This window comes from Protomyctophum parallelum (genome assembly GCF_964188405.1).
Source record: "Protomyctophum parallelum genome assembly, chromosome: 17".
Classification (NCBI taxonomy): Eukaryota; Metazoa; Chordata; class Actinopteri; order Myctophiformes; family Myctophidae; genus Protomyctophum; species Protomyctophum parallelum.
In genome coordinates, this window is record NC_139719.1 from 5802115 (window position 1) to 5822332 (window position 20218).

General features: G+C 42.9%; 2 protein-coding genes across 3 annotated transcripts in view; one reads left to right on the forward strand and one right to left on the reverse strand.

The window, feature by feature from the left end:
* Nucleotides 1-20218, reverse strand: part of LOC310874920 (leucine-rich glioma-inactivated protein 1-like) — a 429872-nt gene that overhangs the window by 239121 nt on the left and 170533 nt on the right. The window lies entirely within an intron of this gene.
* Nucleotides 1-20218, forward strand: part of plce1 (phospholipase C, epsilon 1) — a 141191-nt gene that overhangs the window by 92267 nt on the left and 28706 nt on the right. For both annotated transcript variants that reach the window (XM_083787834.1, XM_083787835.1), the window contains 24 exons: nt 2431-2576; nt 2704-2851; nt 3603-3713; nt 3846-3955; nt 4612-4728; nt 6115-6216; nt 6453-6572; nt 6663-6799; nt 6905-7011; nt 7463-7587; nt 7968-8112; nt 8506-8670; nt 9680-9800; nt 10009-10177; nt 10846-10968; nt 11908-12044; nt 12240-12478; nt 12815-12876; nt 13488-13653; nt 14038-14145; nt 16602-16718; nt 17718-17876; nt 18607-18742; nt 19273-19314. In XM_083787834.1, coding sequence (XP_083643960.1) covers nt 2431-2576; nt 2704-2851; nt 3603-3713; nt 3846-3955; nt 4612-4728; nt 6115-6216; nt 6453-6572; nt 6663-6799; nt 6905-7011; nt 7463-7587; nt 7968-8112; nt 8506-8670; nt 9680-9800; nt 10009-10177; nt 10846-10968; nt 11908-12044; nt 12240-12478; nt 12815-12876; nt 13488-13653; nt 14038-14145; nt 16602-16718; nt 17718-17876; nt 18607-18742; nt 19273-19314 — 3112 coding nt within the window. The remainder of the gene's footprint in view (nt 1-2430; nt 2577-2703; nt 2852-3602; nt 3714-3845; nt 3956-4611; nt 4729-6114; nt 6217-6452; nt 6573-6662; nt 6800-6904; nt 7012-7462; nt 7588-7967; nt 8113-8505; nt 8671-9679; nt 9801-10008; nt 10178-10845; nt 10969-11907; nt 12045-12239; nt 12479-12814; nt 12877-13487; nt 13654-14037; nt 14146-16601; nt 16719-17717; nt 17877-18606; nt 18743-19272; nt 19315-20218) is intronic.

The window sequence follows — 20218 nt, forward strand, 5'->3', positions numbered from 1 at the left end:
TCTTTATACCTGTACACCTGTGATGTGACAATAAAGTTGATAAAGTATTTAGTAAGTAACACGTTAGACATTATTTAGATTTGACCCAAAAATATTTTAAATGCGTGAAATGGGTAGTAGTGAAGTGGTGGTAGTTTGAAGTTGATTCTATACGGTATTTTCAACGGAAACTCATACATTACCATAGTCACCCAGTTGCTGGAAGTGCAGGACTTCTATAAACCGCCTTATAGAATGGTTCTGCTACGAGCACTTCTCAAGTGAGTTGTGTTCATGCTGTGCTAATATTTATGTGAATATGTGATTTTAGTCTGATGGTCCATCATGTTAATGCGCAAACAGAGAGCTGGTCTCAGCGTATAGTCGTATACTATTGCTTAACAAATAAGTGGGTAGTAGAAGTTTTTATGGACATGTACTGTACAGAATGACAGTACAGTACATTAAAAGGTGAGTTAGAATTGGCAGAAAATAAATCTGTGCGTCTATCTATTTTGTATAGTATATAATACTATAAATGCAAATGTGTGCCTGCTTACATTTCTTCCTGACTGTTCCGTGCGTGCCTGTGAGTGTCTTTTTTTTTGTCTCTGTGAAGTCGGCCTCTGGTGAGCTTTAGGAAGCCTGTCCTCTCCATCCTTACATAACCCAGAAATACTATCTGTGGGAGGGAGGGGGGTTTATTGCCTGCAAGGAGGTTAGGGAGTTGAGATTGTTGCATGTTTGAGAGTAAACGCACTTGTGGGGGTTTCACACATGGATATACAGTGTGTGTGTGTGTGTGTGTGTGTGTGTGTGTGTGTGTGTGTGTGTGTGTGTGTGTGTGTGTGTGTGTGTGTGTGTGTGTGTGTGTGTGTGTGTGTGTGTGTGTGTGTGTGTGTGTGTGTGTGTGTGCTCTCTCAGCTTATGAGCTTGTAGATTTTTTGTGAAAGTGGTTAATAGTGTCTTTGGGTTTATACATATAACTAACTAATTTATTTTTTCCAATTTTTGGAAAGTAAATTGAGTATGAGTGTTTGTTGTATGCATGCACGGACTGTCTGGTCTGTCTGTCTGTGTGCATACTTTTGCACAGTTGACACAAGACGTGCAGCTGATCTGTGTGTGTGTGTGTGTGTGTGTGTGTGTGTGTGTGTGTGTGTGTGTGTGTGTGTGTGTGTGTGTGTGTGTGTGTGTGTGTGTGTGTGTGTGTGTGTGTGTGTGTGTGTGTGTGTGTGTGTGTGTGTGTGTGTGTGCGTGTGCGTGTGCGAGCGGCTGGCTGGGGTCTGTGCAGAATCAGTGCAGACGCCAGCCGGTCGACATACAAGAATGCTAAAGAGATGACATGAGCATGAGTAAGCTTGCTCCACAGGGACACACACATTAAGACTGACCATCAGTTGCGTGTGGAACTGTTTATGTAATAATCATTGTTTCAGTCAGGGGGGCTTAGTCGCAACACAATGGCAGCGATAAGCAGTTATGATGTGGCGTCGTGTCCAGTGTTGTCTAGACCAGGGGTTTTCAACAGGTGGTCCGTGGACCACTGGTGGTCCGTGAAGGTATTGTGTGTGGTCCCTGACCATGCATTTAGTAATGTAGGATTTGTTGATTTGCTTTAAATGTTCTTTCCGTTGAGAAAATAAACCGTGTTTCTAGAAAACTAGAAATCTAGTTGAGAAACCGTGAACTGAATGACCTGGTGACCTATGATGAGTCCATCCATGGAGTCATTTACTGACAAGTTGGAGTTCAAGAAATTCAACAGAAAAAGGGAGTTAAAATCTCAAGAAGGGGTGTGCACCGGATTGTCTGGTTGAGTCATTATTATTAGGACATTTTACCAGTAGTAGTCAACGTTTGAGAAACAGTGGGATGTATACACATGGGATGCATATAGCAAGTGTTAACTTACAAAAGCACTAATCTTAGCCCATATCCCCACCCAACACAACAGTGGTCCCCAGGTTGATTCTACTGTAAGTCAGGGTGGTGGTCCCTGGTTCACAATCAGTTGAAAACCCCTGGTCTAGACTGTTGGCCCAGAACATGACATTTGAGGACCAATTTGTTCCAAAATACTAAAATCTGTAATCCAGACCACAAACCCCAATATATTTGAATATTAAAAGTAAATGTTCTTTAATGAGATGACTGTAATTATACAGATGGAGAGAATCCGATTTCACAGATCCAATATGGATAAGCCATTCTAAAAAAAAAAAATCCTTTCATTTATGTCATATTGTGTTGATTCTGTTTATTATTATTACTGATATATATTATTACTGATATTTTATTATTACTAATATTTTGTTTGATTTCCTTTTTTGTTGGATATTATTTTGTATGCTTTTTTTAAAGTGACCTTGAGTGTACTGCAAGGTGCCCAAAAATAAAATGAATAATAATTATAATGTCTAGTGATGACTAATAACTGTTTATGAACAGGTGAGTTCGTGGGTTACGTGGCTGGTGCTCACAGCAGGCTCCATGGAGGAGAAGAGGGAGGTCTTCTCCTACTTGGTCCATGTGGCCAAGTGCTGCTGGAACATGGGCAACTACAACGCTGTCATGGAGTTCCTGGCTGGTCTCAGGTTAGAAGGCACGCACGCACGCACGCAGCCACGCACGCACGCACGCACACGCGCACACGTACGTAGGATTTGTTTGTTGGACTGAGTTCTATCTTGTGTCGTGTAATGCGTTTCCTTTGCTTGTCAGGTCCCGTAAGGTGCTTAAGATGTGGCAGTTCATGGACCAGTCAGACATCGAGACCATGAGAGGCCTGAAGGATGCCATGGCCCAGCATGAGACCTCCACAGAGTACAAGAAGCTCGTCACCAGGGCACTCAATATCCCAGGATGCAAGGTTGGCTCTGCTGTAGTTTAACTACCCCCTTAGATAGCATTTCTGTAGACTTAGATAGCATCTGATACAGACTTATAGCATGTTATGTAGACAGCACTATAATTGCATTGTATATAGTCATAGCACGCCATAGTACATATGTATAGCATAGTAGTAGATATATATATAGTTTATATGTATAGTCTCATAATATAGATATTCCACTGTTACCTTCTTAGCTTACGCATGTTTTATGATAAATGCTTTTTTGTGATGTATTCCCATGCTTTTTGTTCTTGCTTAATGTAAGTCGCTCTGGATTAAGAGCGTCTGCTAAATGCCTAAATTGTAAATTGTAAATTGTAACTAGCATCCCTGTTCTGGACAATTCATAATAGTGGAACATTCTGTAGAAATAGCCAATCTAGATAGATACTTTATTTGTCCAATACTTAACAGCTCCTCTCTTGCAGAGAGGGAAAAAAGACAGAGAAAAGCTCACATTGCGTGACGAGTTGTAAGCTTGTAAATGCTATTTTCACCAAAGTGAAAATAGCATTTGTTGTATAGGGAACAAGGAGTTGAAGGAGGGCACAAATTAAGTATATAAAATGATTACGGGTCTAGATATTTATAGCGGTTTAATTCTTGAATTGTTTCACACAGACTTACTAACTTTTATTTGTGTTCTACTGTTCTTTGTTCACATGGTGTCATCGACAATGTGACGTGCTGTAGTTGAAGATTGTGTTGTGGTATCTTGTACACCCAGGTGGTGCCGTTCTGTGGGGTGTTCTTGAAGGAACTGAGTGATGCATTGGATGGGACAGCCAGCATCATCAGCCTCAAACCACCTCTAGATGATACAGATGACTCACTGGACGTAAGAACACACAAACACACACACACACACACACACACACATAGGCATGCGAGCGTACGTACGTACGCGCACGCACGCACGCAGGCTCACACTCCCTCACTTCCACTTCTGTTTGTCCCCCTCTTTCCCTAGTTTGTGTCCAACTACAGTGGGCAACTTAACTTCCTGTCTCGGTCTGGTTCTGATGGCCTCCACGTCCCAGAGAAGGAAGCCACTGTCAGCAACATCTTACAGATCATCAGGTTCACAAAATAATTAACTGTTTCTAATGTGTTTATCTCTGCCAGGCTGTAAACCTCTGTCCTGTGTGTGTGTGTGTGTGTGTGTGTGTGTGTGTGTGTGTGTGTGTGTGTGTGTGTGTGTGTGTGTGTGTGTGTGTGTGTGTGTGAGAGAGTGCGTGCGTGATTTTGGATCTAGTTTTGTAAAACTGATGGATTGATCAGCCTAATACTTTCAGTGCAGGCAGCCAGTAGGCAAAGGAAGACCCAAAATCTTTCAAAATGGCCCTTATGGTGGTGCTATACCAGCCTGCTTTTTACTTAGTTCTTTTTTTCCGATCTATTGTTCTACTCTGCCTGCAGCTTTTTGATGTTCTCTACTTCTTCTTAGCTTGTATTCCTTTCCTCTTCCTCAGGTCTTAGTCTTCTTCTTAGCTTGTATTCCTTTCCTCTTCCTCAGGTCTTAGTCTTCTTCTTAGCTTGTATTCCTTTCCTCTTCCTCAGGTCTTAGTCTTCTTCTTAGCTTGTATTCCTTTCCTCTTCCTCAGGTCTTAGTCTTCTTCTTAGCTTGTATTCCTTTCCTCTTCCTCAGGTCTTAGTCTTCTTCTTAGCTTGTATTCCTTTCCTCTTCCTCAGGTCTTAGTCTTCTTCTTAGCTTGTATTCCTTTCCTCTTCCTCAGGTCTTGTAATCGTAGTCTGGAAGCAGAGGATCCAGAGGAGCCTTCCATCAGCCCGTCCTCTACCGGCCCCTCCCCCGCCTCCAGGAACAACTCCTTCAGGGACCGCAGTCGTAATCAGTCAGTACAAACTCTCTTCATGCCTTTTACCGTTTCTGAATCACACAATTATCACGTACCTTTTATTTGCCCTTTCTTCAATTATAATTGTGTGTGTGTGTGTGTGTGTGTGTGTGTGTGTGTGTGTGTGTGTGTGTGTGTGTGTGTGTGTGTGTGTGCGTGTGCGTGTGCGTGTGTGCGTGCATGCATTGATGGTTGCCCCCACAGCCGGATGCATTGTTGTCATAAAAATGTATTATTTTAGTTTCTGAGCTCCGTGTGTGAAACCCAAGAAATCTGGAATGTCAAACAGCAAACTGCTTGAGAACATCCAGTGAAGCCCTGTTTTTGTCATGGTAACACACAGCAGATGAGTCGCATACAATTTGCCATAACATTATTCATACGTTTGCATCATTATTATCGGCCATTCCACAGCAGCACTCGGACCATTCAGGAAAAGAATAGCTTTGACCAGGAATGCAATTCAGCCTTCGTGTTCATAACAGTGATGTACGAACAATGGCTTCCCGTGGTCGGAAAGCATTAGACACTTTTCAAACATTATCCGTGCATTTTTCTGGTTTATGTAGACTGTCACATTCCAGACTTTCTTTAGATACACCGTGCTTACATTGTAACTTCTGGGTTACAGATTAACGGGATGCTTAACAAACCTTTATCTAGCACCGGCTCACTCAGATTTTACTTTACTAAACGCAAAACACAAGCCTTAAGAGAGTGGGTCGGCCAGCGGTAAGGGGGCATATATTTCATTTTAGATTGTTATTACGATGAGGTGATGTTCCCATAAACACCTGGGTAACAGAGAAACAGGATAACAGGCTTTAGTTTTTCTTCCAGGAAGAAAGGGGAGCTCTGGTCGTCGTCTGAGCGCCAGTGGCCAATGACACCAGTCGGATTTTGGACTGATAGATGACGCCGACTTGTTGGAACATTATATTTGCGGTTATATGTTTAATTTGCACTGCAATGTCGTGTGTGTGTGTGTGTGTGTGTGTATCTGGAAGTGCATCTCTGTGTTGCTAGGAAGAGCTTTTTATTTGTACTGAATTATGATGTCAGGCTCTGATCGGGAATTTATAACAGGATGTTCTGCTTGTCTGGGTCTGTGTTGGAATTGGAATAAACACTCTTTTGTTGCTAGGTGTCTTTTTTCTTTCTTAAGCCTGCTTTATACTTTAGTTGTGTGCTGAAAATAGCTGATCTACAAGCTCACAACACATCGTGAGGCAACTCTTTGTGAGCTTGTAGATCAGCTATTTTCCCACAACTACGGATAAACAACCCTTAGTACGAGCTGTCCTGTCACTTCACCTGTTTCTTACCGTTTCTTTGATGTTCTCTTCCCTTCTTTTTGTTTCTCCGTTTCTTTTCTCCATTTAGACAATTTTCTCGCCAATCTTTCCACTCTTCGTCTGTCCCTCGTGCCTCTATTGTTTCCCGCTCTAGTTCTTTCAGGAACCCACAAGAGTCAAACCACATTGTGTAAGTGGCTATGAGAGCTTTAGAATTTTTAGTTGATCATATAGTTGCCTTCTGAAGTTCTTGCGAAAAAACAAACAAGGTGCAGAGTAAAGAGGAACATTGCAGGTATTTAGAGAACCACTGACCTGCTGTACTGTAGCACTCCCTGAAACTAATGTCTCATTCCTGTCTCTCTCTGCTGCCTCTCTGCCTTCTCTTCCTGGTCCCATTCCTCCACCCGTGTTGCTCTGCTGTAGACTGGGTGACCTGTCGGACTCTGAGGGCGACCTGTCTGAGCCGGCTGCAAAGGAGGTGGAGTTTCAGGGCACAGAGGAGACCCACCAGGCCTTCAGCCACGGCACAGAGCTTATCCCCTGGTAGGACAGACACAACACACACACACACACACACACACGCACACACACGGATAAACTTAAATAAATGTACACTTCTATTCTTCTATTCAGGTATGTGTTGTCGCTGCAGCCTGACGTGCACCAGTTCCTGCTGCAGGGAGCCACAGTGATCCACTACGACCAGGACAGCCACCTGACGGCCCGCTGCCTGCTGCGCCTCCAGCCTGACAACACCACGCTCGTCTGGGGTAAAACATGACAATGAACGCCATATCAATTAAAACGCTGAGCACCTTTAGGGGGTCATTATTCTGATCTATGTTATGTTATGTGTGCTACATTATGTACGGCAGGTAAGCCTCAGAGTGGAGGCTCTTCGCCCGTTGAACTCCCAGTGGGGCTGGGGCAGCCTGTGGCAGCCGGCCTGGCAGAGGGCCTGCTGGATCTGGGAGTGGTCAAGGTATAATGAACTATTTATAAACCGTAGTTACATTATTCACCTGGGTCCTGTATCTATACTTAGCCCACTATATAAATGCACCATTTATATTTTGCGAACAGTTGTGAGCTTGTAGATCTGTTATTCCTGCCGAAGCTTTACTTATTTTTGAATAATGTTTGCCTATTATGACATGCCCAGAATAGAGGTCATGTTGAGAAGGATGGATGATATAGTAATCTATCATTCTATAACTGTATTAATGAATGGGGGGCTTGACACAACACTGTATCATAACGCTACCATAATAATACTGTTTTTCAAAGATAAACTGTCATCGTGCAACTGTAACTAAGCAATCACTGCTGTCCTGCACTCTGGTGTACCAATAGGATATTGTGTTTGAATGAAGGGTTGGCATGCATGGGTCAATGAGCCAAACTACAGCGTTATCATGTATTTAATTTCCCAGGCGGTGTTCCTGGGTCACCACGGGGTGGATGTCCATGCTGTGTGTCTGCAGAACAAGCTGTGCCAGATGACGGCAGAGGAGAACGGACTCAGCCTCCTCTACGGTCTCGGCACCACCGATAACAGGTTCAACATCCAGCTTTACAATTCCACTGTATCTGTAGATGTTTCCTTCATTTAGATTATTTCACGTAGGCCTGTCCCCTAATTATGTCAATTTGGTATTTATTTCTTGATAAATGATAAGAACATGTCTTGTAAACTATAACACTTGTGCAACCGGGCATCCCTATTGTTTTGCTCATGTCATTATACTGTACTGTACTGTAGTATGTGGTGTACATACATATAGGGCTCATGTGCTTAATTCTACCAGGTCAATATCCCGAAGCCACTGTGAAATCAACATTACAATGTCCATTAAATCATCCATTTACAGTTTATTTGGGGGAGGACAGCCCTAACTTTATTGTAGTTAATTGCTCTACATTAACTGTACCTGTTAGGCTTCTGCACTTCGTGGCGCCCAATCACACAGTACAGGTGCTCTACAAGGGCCTATCAGAACTGCTGAATGCAACCAGGAAGATGAAGAGGTTTCCTGACCAGAGACTACAGTGGCTGAGGAAGCAGTATGTCTGTCTATATCAGGTATGCTGTCATTCAAATAATGACTTTTTGCAAACTGGAAATGCTTAATTAAAGGCGTAAAATGGCATCCCCAAGTGCAAAGTGACAGCGAAATATATATAGAATATTCTTTCTACATTTGTCTAATATGCACACACAGTATAATGTATGTTTGTCTTTAGGTTAATTCCATATTATATCAGACTTTATACAAGTATGCGTGTGTGTGTGTGTGTGTGTGTGTGTGTGTGTGTGTGTGTGTGTGTGTGTGTGTGTGTGTGTGTGTGTGTGTGTGTGTGTGTGTGTGTGTGTGTGTGTGTGTGTGTGTGTGTGTGTGTGTGTGTGTGTGTGTGTGTGTGTGTGTGTGTGTGTGTGTGTGTGTCATTGCCCTTTTTTCCGGTGGATGTCTACCAGGAGGATGCCAGGTACGAGGGCCCAACGTTAGCCCAGGCCATTGAGCTGTTTGGTGGGCGGCGGTGGAACATGGGTACAGGCGGGGCAGAAAAACCTGGCAACCAGAAAGGCAGCCCGATGGGCATCAATGACAAAACCAAGAAGAAGAAGAAAGTGCTCGTCCGGGTGAGGACTCAGCAAGTTGTTCTGCCTTACTTTTTTCCCAAGGGTCCTAATAGACTATAGACACATAGACTATAGGCCCTTTTGCTCGCACGTCCTGTTGGGGTGGCATTTCATCTTAACTAATTTATCGCCTATTTCTGTATGTACCTCCCCGCCGATGACTCCTTATCATGCCTTTTTTATATATATTATTGCGAACGCAGTGATTGCGAATGCAATGAGCGATTACTATAGAAACCTGCCTAGCTCGTGTGTCACGCTGTAACACCACCCGCCCGCGACCAGAGGGTGCAGCTGTATCCCACACAAAAAACGCACACACACACACACACACACACACAGACACACACAAAAACTTTAAAAAACAAAACTTTAAAACATCTAAAAAGAAAAAAACTAAAAAAAAAAACTTAAAAAAAAACTTAAAAAAACATTCTAATTGTTGCAATTTACGAACTGCGTTCGCTTCCCGCGTTCGCGCGTCTTACTTGTGTATTATTATATTGATTATGGTGATCAACTGTGTCCTGTATGCGCTCATAATACTCCGGTTCCGGTACGGTCAAAAAAAGAAGAAGGAAATGGAAAATCCACTGGCTTATGCTGTCTATGGGGACGCAGCTTTTTGAACGCTAATATCTTGGATTCTTCTTTTTGGGTCAAAACAAGCATGATTTGCGGCTGATTTCTCTAAACGATAGTATCTCGCTTACAAAAAGTATGTTTTGGGTGGATTAAATGACAATCGTGGGTCACATATTGGATTTTTACTTCCTGATTCTCGGTTTCTGGCCAAATCGGCTTTCAAACTAATGGTGCTCGCCGTTGAAAATGCACGTGTGGAGGCGATCGAGATATCCGATCCAATAGTGTCTGTGTTTTAGTTAGGGCTGCAAATATCAATTCACTTAAATGTGTTATGCAGACAACAGATTTGTATTTTGTCTCTTCCTTAAACGTTATTTGCTTCCCATACTGAAATCTGTGTTTGGTTTTTTTTGCCTCGCAGGGAGATAGCGGGGATGCCACAGATGACGAGATGGTTTCCAGGAAAACGCGGAGCTGTAAGGAGGGACTGCTGGGCCGCAACGGACTGGAGTTCTCAGAGGGTGTAGACCAGGAGGAGCCAGGTGAGGAATTCTGGGATTTGGTCCAAAAGCGCTGCAGTTTTGTATTGGCTTCATTTGTCCATAAACCAACTTGTGGGCTGTGAAGGTATTTCATGTGATCCACCAAATAATTGACAAAACACTGAGATTTGATATGATCTTCACCTTCAAAGACTATAATATGGTTTACTGTATATTGCTTTACCCTTCACTATTTGTCTCTCCATAGAGGACAGCTTCTCTGGACCCTTTTGGCTCTCTTCCAATAGGAGCCCTGGAACGCTACCTTCCTCCTCGTCTTCCTCCTCCACTTCCTCTTCCTCTAGCATGGCTGGCTCCAACCAGTCCCGCCCACAATCCTCTCCTATCCTATCAGGAAGCTCCAAGTCACAGTCTGGGTATGGATACAGTATCTACTTCAATACTAGGAAGAGTGTGAAGTGCACTTTCTCTCTTACAAAAAATAATTGTATGTATACAGTATATCAGATCTACAGTACAAGCAAACGTGTCGTGAGCTTGTGGATCGGCTATTGTTCCTACTTTTGTCGTTTTGTGTGACTATTATGACGCTGTAGGGCATTCGGTTACAAAACAAAAGTAAAAAACATAAAGATGTGAGATTTCTTCCTGATATTTACCATAATAATACATTTTATTTATATTGCACTTTACATTTAACCCATTCTGACCGGGCACCCATTTTGGTGTTAGCATCATGTTATGCTTTAGCTATTGAAAAATAGCAGATCTACAAGCTCATAGCGCGCCACTCGGTGGCGCGCTATGAGCTTGTAGGTCTGCTATTTTTGAAAAGAATCGAAGAACGACTGACATTTTTAGAATCTGATCTCAGGTCAGAATGGGTTAATCAGACCAGTGTGTGTCCAGCGGAAACCTCGTATGAATCTGATCTCAGGTCAGAATGGGTTAAAATGAATCTCAAAGTGCGACAATAAAGGGTAAAAAACTGAATTTACAACAAACGGCACTAAAAATCTCTCTCTCTCTCTCTCTCTCTCTCTCTCTCTCTCTCTCTCTCTCTCTGCCTCTCTCTCTCTCTCAGCACATGGAGCAGTAAGTCGTGGCACGGTCGTGGCAAAGGCTGTTTCAAAGGCTTCCAGAATCTCATGATCTCTGACAGCACCATGAGCTTCATTGAATTTGTTGAGCTCTTCAAGTCTTTCAGGTATAGACAACAGAGCAGCTCTCCACTCGGGCTGTCCCTTTAGTTTAATAACAGGAGACTGCGCCTGAAGGCGTCCAGAGAAAACTCCCAATGAATTCAGCCAATCGTTTCTTCAAGGCCATCTTAACTGAAGAAGCTTTTGCTGGGGGAATTTAGTTGCGGTAGTTTATCATCTGTCGGACTGAGGTTTCTGTTGACCTCACCTTGCTCCTATTGTTAACTCTAATCCGTCTGAAACAGAGGATGAGAATAAGCAGTGGCCTTTCCTGCTATCCTGATCTTGAGTCTAGCCCTGTGTGGGGCTGCAACTATCGATAATGTTTTCAGCGATTATTATATCGATTGCTTTTTCGATTCATCGAATAATTGAGAATCACATTTCTTTTGTTTTCTGCTTTATCAACGAATTGACCAAAGTTTTGTACTCACAGAAATGGCAAAAATCTCTTAGATCAGCTTTTTCCACTATATATATATATTTTTTTAGTTGTAGTTGTAGTTTGTAGTTATTAAACAAAAAAATGTATAATCGATTTGTTATATCAATGTCTAATTTTACGCAATCTATAATGTCCAAGGCAAGCAACTACTAAGCAAAACAGAAAACACCGTGCTCATTCAGAAGATAGTTTTGCACATAGAGATGTGTTTTGACCCATTCTGACCGGGCACCCATTTTGGTGTTGGCATCATGTCGTGCTTTAGCTATTGAAAAAATAGCAGATCTACAAGCTCATATCGCGCCACCGAGTGGCGCGATACGAGCTTGTAGGTCTGCTATTTTTGAAAAAAATCGAAGAACGACTGACATTTCTAGAATCTGATCTCGGGTCAGAATGGGTTAATCAGACCAGTGTGTGTCCGGCGGAAACCTGGTATGAATCTGATCTCAGGTCAGAATGGGTTAAATGTGAAAGTCTGTGTGTGTTTATATGGCAGTACCCGCAGTAGGAAGGACCTCAAGGAGCTGTTTGATACGTTTGCTGTGCCGTGCGGTCGCTCCAGTCAGGAGTCGGCTCCTCTTTACACCAACCTCAGGATAGACGACAGAGACACTGGGCTGCAGCCTGACCTCGGTACACACACCTTTAATAGACACACACATACGGTAGACTTACAATAAACAGGCACATATACGGCATATGGACATACCTATTGATTGATTTCATATTTTATTGACAAGTATAGCACAAGTACAGCTGTACATAAAAAAAAAGGCCAAATGGATACTCACTCTCCATCACTCCTCCTACCGTGTCTCCTGTCTCCAGACTTACTAACCCGTAACGGTTCTGACCTCGGCCTGTTCATCCGCACGCGCCAGCAGATGTCCGACAACCAGAAGCAGATCTCTGACGCCATCGCCGCCGCCAGCATAGTGACCAACGGGACGGGGGTGGAGAACGCGTCGCTGGGCGTCCTGGGACTGGCGATCCCTCAGCTCAACGACTTCCTGGTCAACTGTCAGAGGGAACACCTGAGCTACGATGAGATACTCAGTATCATACAGGTAGGACAAGAGAGACAATGGTTTGTTGGTTAGTTGGAGGGAGGGATGAATGAAGGGAGTGGGGATGGTTGGTTGATTGGTTGGTTGGTTGGTGGGATGGATCAATGGATGGAGGTAGACCTACAATTCAGCTATGGTTAGAGGAGAGAGGCAACTGGAATGAAAAATGGAAGAAGGGATGAGTGGAGGACTGATACAGTATCATTGGAAAGAGAGTGTGAACAGATGATAGATAGCAGGTAGAATGTAGGGAACCCGAGACGGAGGAAGGAAAGAATTAGAGCTGGTCGATAGTATTGATGAAACATATTTGTTTGTTTTGTTTTTCTCCTCCAGAAATTTGAGCCTTCATCAAGCATGCGCCAAATGGGCTGGATGTCATTTGAGGGCTTCGCTAGGTATTACAACCATGTACAATGGATGTGAAACTAACACTTTACATTGTATTGATGCCAATGCCATTTGTGATTTGTTAATCAGTCAGATTCTTTCTTTATCTATTTGCTTATTATTGATTCCTGTAAAGTTTCAGTGTGTAAAAAGGTCTATACAGATTGTCAACTGTTCAATTAACCCATTTTGGCCTGACGCCTAAAATGCCTTCTAAATCCTGACCTAAGTTTTCTGAAAAACTTCAAATATTGATATAGCATTTTTGAATACTGTACATACTGTTCAGAACCCCAAGAGGGGTTCCCGTCCAGAATGGTTAGAACACCAAAAGGGGTTCCCGCCCAGAATGGGTTAATCTCTGAGACCTCAGTTTTTCCTTGTCAGCAGCATAGACATTATTATAATTTATGGCATCATTGTTTTATGAGCAACTGACAGAAGCGCCTCATAAAAGATACAATGTCGATTCTCAGCGTCGACGATTCTTGATTCCCACCCTTTTATATTTTACTGTATATCATTGAAAAATGTCTTTAGTTAATACCACCCATTTCTGTGCTGTTAAACTGGACCCTCGCGGCGCACAAACCCCCGACCGCCACTCTCCTCTGAGCAGGTACCTCATGGACAAGGACAACTTTGCGTCGCGTAACGAGGAGTCCCAGGTGAGCCCAGAGGAGCTCCAGTACCCCATGTCCTACTACTACGTGGAGTCGTCCCACAACACCTATCTGACTGGACACCAGCTGAAAGGAGAGTCCTCTGTGGAGCTGTACAGCCATGTGAGTCGCTCCGTATAGGGCTTTTCCTGGTCGATTAATTAATTAATTCTTAATGTAATTCTGTGTGGGAAAACGGAACATTTCTTTTTTTGGGGTCTCGAGTTGGGAATCCTTGGTCCGCGCTGACCACCGCAGCAGTGATGTAAGGATAATTGCAAGCAAACATACTCTTTGATGATATTTTAATATAATTCCTGTCATGGCGGTCAACGACGTAAGATCTTTTCCCTTTCTCAGGATTTCAGTTTTCCGCGGTCACATAATAACCCCACATCATTTCTCGAGGGAGTTTAGTGTTCCCCCTGATGTTTGTGTGAGCCTCCTGACCATATCGTCTCCCCCCAGTGCTGTTTTATCTTATTATGGGATGTGACGGTTGCCTAGGTGCTGCTGCAGGGCTGTCGGAGCGTGGAGCTGGACTGCTGGGATGGAGACGACGGCATGCCCATCATCTACCACGGACACACACTCACCACCAAGATTCCCTTCAAGGTTAGCGCTGGTCTCCTTCCGACGCTGGGGTTCGGACAGGCTTTTCCCAACGATAGTTCGGAGAGTCCCACGAAATCTGGAGGTGGTCCGAGGGAAAGTCCTGAGGCCGCCCATCAATTAGGAATAGCGTAAAAAAGAAAATGTTATTCAGTATCGCCTCCCTTTTAACGTTTGGATGTCAGAAGGAGCATGTATTGTCCTTAAATGACATGAAGTCTAGTCCGCCAACAACAGGGTAAGCGAGCAGCCAAGTAGATATAGATGGCAAAATGTTTAAATCTACGTATATAAATTATCTATACAGTATATACTACAGGTTTGCCAGTTACGACAGGGACCACAAATTGATAACGTCCTTGGTTGGAATCGGGTTCAGGACCTCTCTTTAGCTCTCTATCTCCAGTGCACTATATGCAAGAATGGAAGCAGATCAACAAGCATAGAAATTGTTCATCTGCTTTTTATGTTTTATTTCTTTACAAAAAACATTTCAACAATGTTGAAAATGTGCCCGAAATAGTGATGCCAGGGTTTATATAGTTAAACGGTCTTGGGAATAACGTTTTTATCATTAAAAAAAGAAAAGCTGTTCCAGTGTAAAGATGAAAAGCCCACAGGATGGAGAAGGGCCTGGATTCGCCAACTTGTTGTTTTTAGGATCAGTTTGTCTTCAAGGAGGTAATAATGAATCACATGAATTGGACGACACTGTATCACTTTTCATAAAAGCCTTCCAGAGCTCTATCAGCTTTAAAGTATCACTCCAAAATAACATGACCACATTGATTGTGTCTGCTGTCAGACAGTCAGTGCCGGCCAGGAAATTAAGCGTGTATTTTTTCATACCATCAGGAAGACCAAAAAATAGATTCATGAGCTTTTGAATTGTTGCCTCTGACTTGATGACTTTAAATGACTTTAACCTTCATTGACCGGGTTCCCTCAGGGGTCTTTGGCCTTGTTTCCCTGTCTAAGTCAAATCTCTTTGTTGAAAATAGCCATGCAACGCATAGTGAGTTTGTAGATCTGTGATTTTTGCTGTGTGTTCTGTTCACCTATTATGGAATGTCCAGAATAGGGTTGCTAGGGTTCAAGTGGTTACATTTGGGAAACTTTCCCGAAATGGATGGATCTTTATCTCTCTCTCTCTCTCTCTCTCTCTCTCTCTCTCTCTCTCTCTCTCTCTCTCTCGCACGCGCGCACAGACACAGGATGCAATTAATTCAGTGCTTTCAGTATGTCCCTGGCACTATATAATGTACGCCACCAGGAGAAAGATTTCCACTCTCTACCCATGGAAGAATTCACTTCAGTCCAAGCACTAATTCCATTGTGGAGTAGTTAGACCAAACAAATGAGGATCTTCTGAATGCACGTCCAGTGATGTCTGTTCACCAGCTACGTTCTTCCTGGAGAGGATCATCAGCATTACTTAGTTTTATGTCATGAGACTTTGGACTATATGGTATACCTATATTATCCCATTCTGACCTGAGATCAGATTCTAAAAATGTCTATTACATCCTGACAGTTTAATTATTAACCCATTCTGACCTGAGATCAGATTCTAAAAGTGTCTTCGATTTTTCAAAAATAGCAGACCTACAAGCTCGTATCGCGCCACTCGGTGGCGCGATATGAGCTTGTAGATCTGCTATTTTTAAATAGCTAAAGCATAACATGATGCTAACACCAAAATGGGTTCCCGTTCAGAATGGGGTATATATATATTGCCAAGTTTGTAATGGAATCTCTTGTCATAATGTATGGGAACGTTCCATGATCATGAAGATTTACTACACTTAACAACAACTTTTCTTTTTTACTAATTTACATTAGTAAAGTTGCGACAATTCACTCAGCATTGGTTTCAGTGGTGAATCTTAGCGAGACAATTACACACTGAATATGACAGAAACGATCTAATATTAGATGAACCACATGAACCCTGACAATTCTCACAGCGTTGTGAGCTCGTAGATGGAATATGTTGGGCGAGGATACTTGTATACTGTAGTATAGACCCCTGGGGGACTCTGGTCAGCAAAGCACATAAGGTAGGTTTTTTCCTTTTTTTTTAACAATATATTTATTGCATTTTTCTTTTTTTTTGACAAACAGACAATACAACAAAACAATACATAATACAGACAATACAATACAATTACTTAAAATGAAAACCAAACAAAAAACAAAACAATAACATACAGTACATACAGTAGAGTATAATAAAATAATGGCACTTAGAATGGTAACAACAACAGAGTCCTTATGGCCACAAGACCAAACAGCTGCAGAGAATACAATTAGACAATTTCAGTTTCCACCATTTAAATAAGATAAATCATTAACCGTAATATATTGGATAAACCTTCCCCATATCTTATCAGACATCTCATAAGGTAGGGTTTAATGTTAACACATCCGTCTCATTTCCTTTCTTCTCCTGACTGTAGGATGTGGTGGAGGCCATAAACCGATCTGCATTTGTCAACTCCGACATGCCCGTCATCCTGTCGATAGAGAACCACTGCTCCCTTCCTCAGCAGCGCAAGATGGCTGAGATCTTTAAGGTACGGACGTACGGATGTTCTTACACCTGCAGGCTCATATTGTACACTACGTGATCAGACCCTGTAGAGGACGGAACAAACTAACACCTATTTAAATAGTATTCTTGAGATCTATAATGGGTGCTGTATGAAGAATGGAAATAACATTCAGTAGTTTGGACCAGTTTAAATAGTGATTTCTCTATTGTATAATTCCACACAATCCTATAAAGGACATGGATGCCATCTTGGATTTAACAATAAATTATTATCTGATGGTAAATTCACTGATTCAGCCACATATCTTGAGCCCTAACACCTGGACAACCTTTCTAGGTTGAATAGTATTGGGGATATAGCCAGTTTAAGCTTGTGGTATAGCCATCTTAGACTGCATCTTAAATATGACTCCTTTCCGTCTTCCAGTCTTGTTTTGGGAGCTGGTATCTGTATCAACAGTTCAAATGTCATTAAACTATTATTAAAAAAATAAATGCCCCAATTTGGTTATACCTTTATTTTCCAATTGCTGAATGCCGGCATCTGACGTTCTGGTCAGGAACTCGGGATAATCAAAATTGGGGGTAAATGTGGATGTATTTCTCTCTCTCTGTGTCTAACCTCAACACACCTTTGTTAAAATCCAAACTTGCCAAAGACTTCTGGGTATATGTCTGATACACTGTACGTCACACTGCTTTCATCTTAGACAGCTTCCCAGCATTCCACCCTATTTAGATGGAGGAGAGATGGACTTCTAAGCATACTGCTAATGTCTAAGATGCCTTTTATGTTGAGAACGTTGTTTATTTTTGTATCCTGAGATTGAGAGGTCAGTTCACCACAGGGTATGTTTATTTGTAGTGCCCTTTTGTTTTGATAAGGACACTTTCATTTTCTCTTAACGGAGGATGGATGCCTCCCATGCTCATGAGAACAGTATAGAAACCTGACTCTCCTCTAATATGATATTTCTCGACGCGCGTCCATCTTAATCAGCGCTGTGTGTTTCTTTAACAGGCGGTCTGTGGAGAACGTCTGGTGACGCGTTTCCTCTTTGAGAGTGACTTCAGCGATGACCCCCTCCTGCCGTCACCGCTGCAGCTCAGACGGAAGATCCTGCTCAAGAACAAGAAGCTGAAAGCCCACCAGGCCCCCGTGGATATACTCAAACAGAAGGTATGCTGTATTAAGTGTCCAGGTTGACTGAATGTATATCCATATGTCCATTAGCAGACCCCCCCCCCAATCATTACATCATTGTATATAAAGCTGTATCTTTCAGATATGCTCTCATTTCCTTTCACTCACATACTGTAGGCCTTTCAAAAACACAGGCCTCTAGTTTGAGGTTGGTAAGGAAATGTCTTCCTCGGGAGACAAATAATAAAGAACCTTGAACATGAACCACTACTGTATATACTTCATTGACTAGGAAGTCCACAGTATTGTACCAGAGAATCTCAACTGTGACTGGAAGTCATACTCAACACACACGCACGCACGCACGCACGCACGCACGCACGCACGCACGCACGCACGCACATACGCACGCACACACAGACACACCTCACTCTTTCTCCCATTCCAAGGGGCCAGCTAGGCACTCCAATGTTGAAGCGCTGGGCCCTAGTGGTAAGAGGAAGGACTGCAGGCGGACCCGTGGATTCATGACGAGGAAACCCCGTGCAACCGAGTGCTCAATGTTAAAGCCCAGCTGCACTTCCGCATTTGGGCACCAACATTTGGTGCCCAAATGCTGAATCGGCGAAAAAAGGCGGAAGTAGACGGTCCTTCCGGGTGCTTCAAAACGCCACTGAGCAACTTCCACTGACATGAATAGCGGAGGGGGCGGAGCTTCACGCCAGATCAGTCTCTATCCTTTTAATGCTCTATGATTCCACCCCAGGCCCACCAGCTTGCCCACATGCAGGCTCAGGCTAGCAACGGCTCACCTGCGGCTACCTCGCCTGGCAATCACGCCAACGACGACGAGGAAGAGGAGGAAGATGAGTACGATTACGACTACGAGTCTCTGTCAGATGGTAAGGAGAACCACTCGACTTTCGGCCACCTCAGTGTAGTTCCAAAAACGGGAGCGACAGATGGAATCTGCACTATGTACTTTTCCAGTAGAGAATACCATTGGTGGCAGCATGGCATTAAAACAACGCAAACCACAGACAAAAGCACAATTCAGCTTTAATGCTTAGGGGGAGGGGTTCCGAGTGGTCACCGTAGGGGTGTGGCATCCAAGCTCTTATGAAAAGGTACCCCCAAGATTTACCAGTTAAAATAGAGTTTGTTTTAACTTAAAACCCTATAGAGTACTTAATTGACCGGGGTCTCCCTGGGCTCTAGATTTGGTACGCTCCTTTATTTCCTCTACACCTAATCTCTTAGTTGAAAATAGCTAATACAAGTTCACATTATGTTGCATTGTGAGCTTGTAGATCTACTAGGGTACTAAGGTGAAACCTTTTCTCTCTCTCTCATCTTTCTTCAGCCTGTCCTTTTAACACCAAAGTCAAAACTCTCTTCCTCAACTGTTTTATCTTGCCTCTTTTCTATTTAGCTGATGTCCTCTCAGCCTCTACTGCCTCCTATGGCCAGGAAGGTAATTCTCGGTCTCCGACTCTGTCTGTTGTGTGACAGTCTTTCCCCTATAATGTTTTGCAGCATTGGAAATTAGGGAGTCATTTGATTGTTCCATTGTGTAAATTGGAGAAAATTGACAAAACGTGATGCACCCTTTGCTCTGGCGTCTCACCCACATGAGTATAGGGGAAACGCTGCAGTGTGCGCGCTAACTATCTGCAGCTCTGCTGGACCAAGTCTACCAATTCTTCTCTGCATCTACACACTGGCTGTTTGCTTTGTGCAACTTGTATGCAGGCTACACTGTCGGGTCACAGATGGTCTAGCCACTGTACATAGCAACCACTCCATGACCAGTTGAAAGAGTCTTGATTTATTTTGTTTCAATACGAAATCCATTAAATGCCTACCGGTAATTCAACTTCAATGCAAAGAAGCATATAGCTTGTAGATTGGCTATTTTGCTATGGGTGGTGAGACAAGCACTTCTTTGTGTGACAGATGAAACCTGACATTTTCACTATTCATCATTATGTATGTATTTACGGCTTGACGGTGGTGTACACATACATACGGTACCTACCTACAGAGATTACAGATCGATAGATTTATAGATAGATGTCTTGTTTTGTTTTTTTACCAGAACTGATTGGAACTGATTTGATACAGTTGCATTCATTGTAGGAACCCCCTCCCTTTTACCTGCAAAATCTATACTGTATTTATTTCATTTCCACCCTCAAGATGGAATCATTATTTTTTTTTCCTTTCTATGAATGCAGGGTAGCAGCAGGATGGGGAAGAGTGTGGATTTATTCTTTGCTCAAAATTTGATTGCAATGAAAACAAAAGTGCTGTTTTGTGTCAAAATAGTCTAGACTCAGTCGGCAAGGGACGATGGCTGCATATTGGTCAATGTGTTT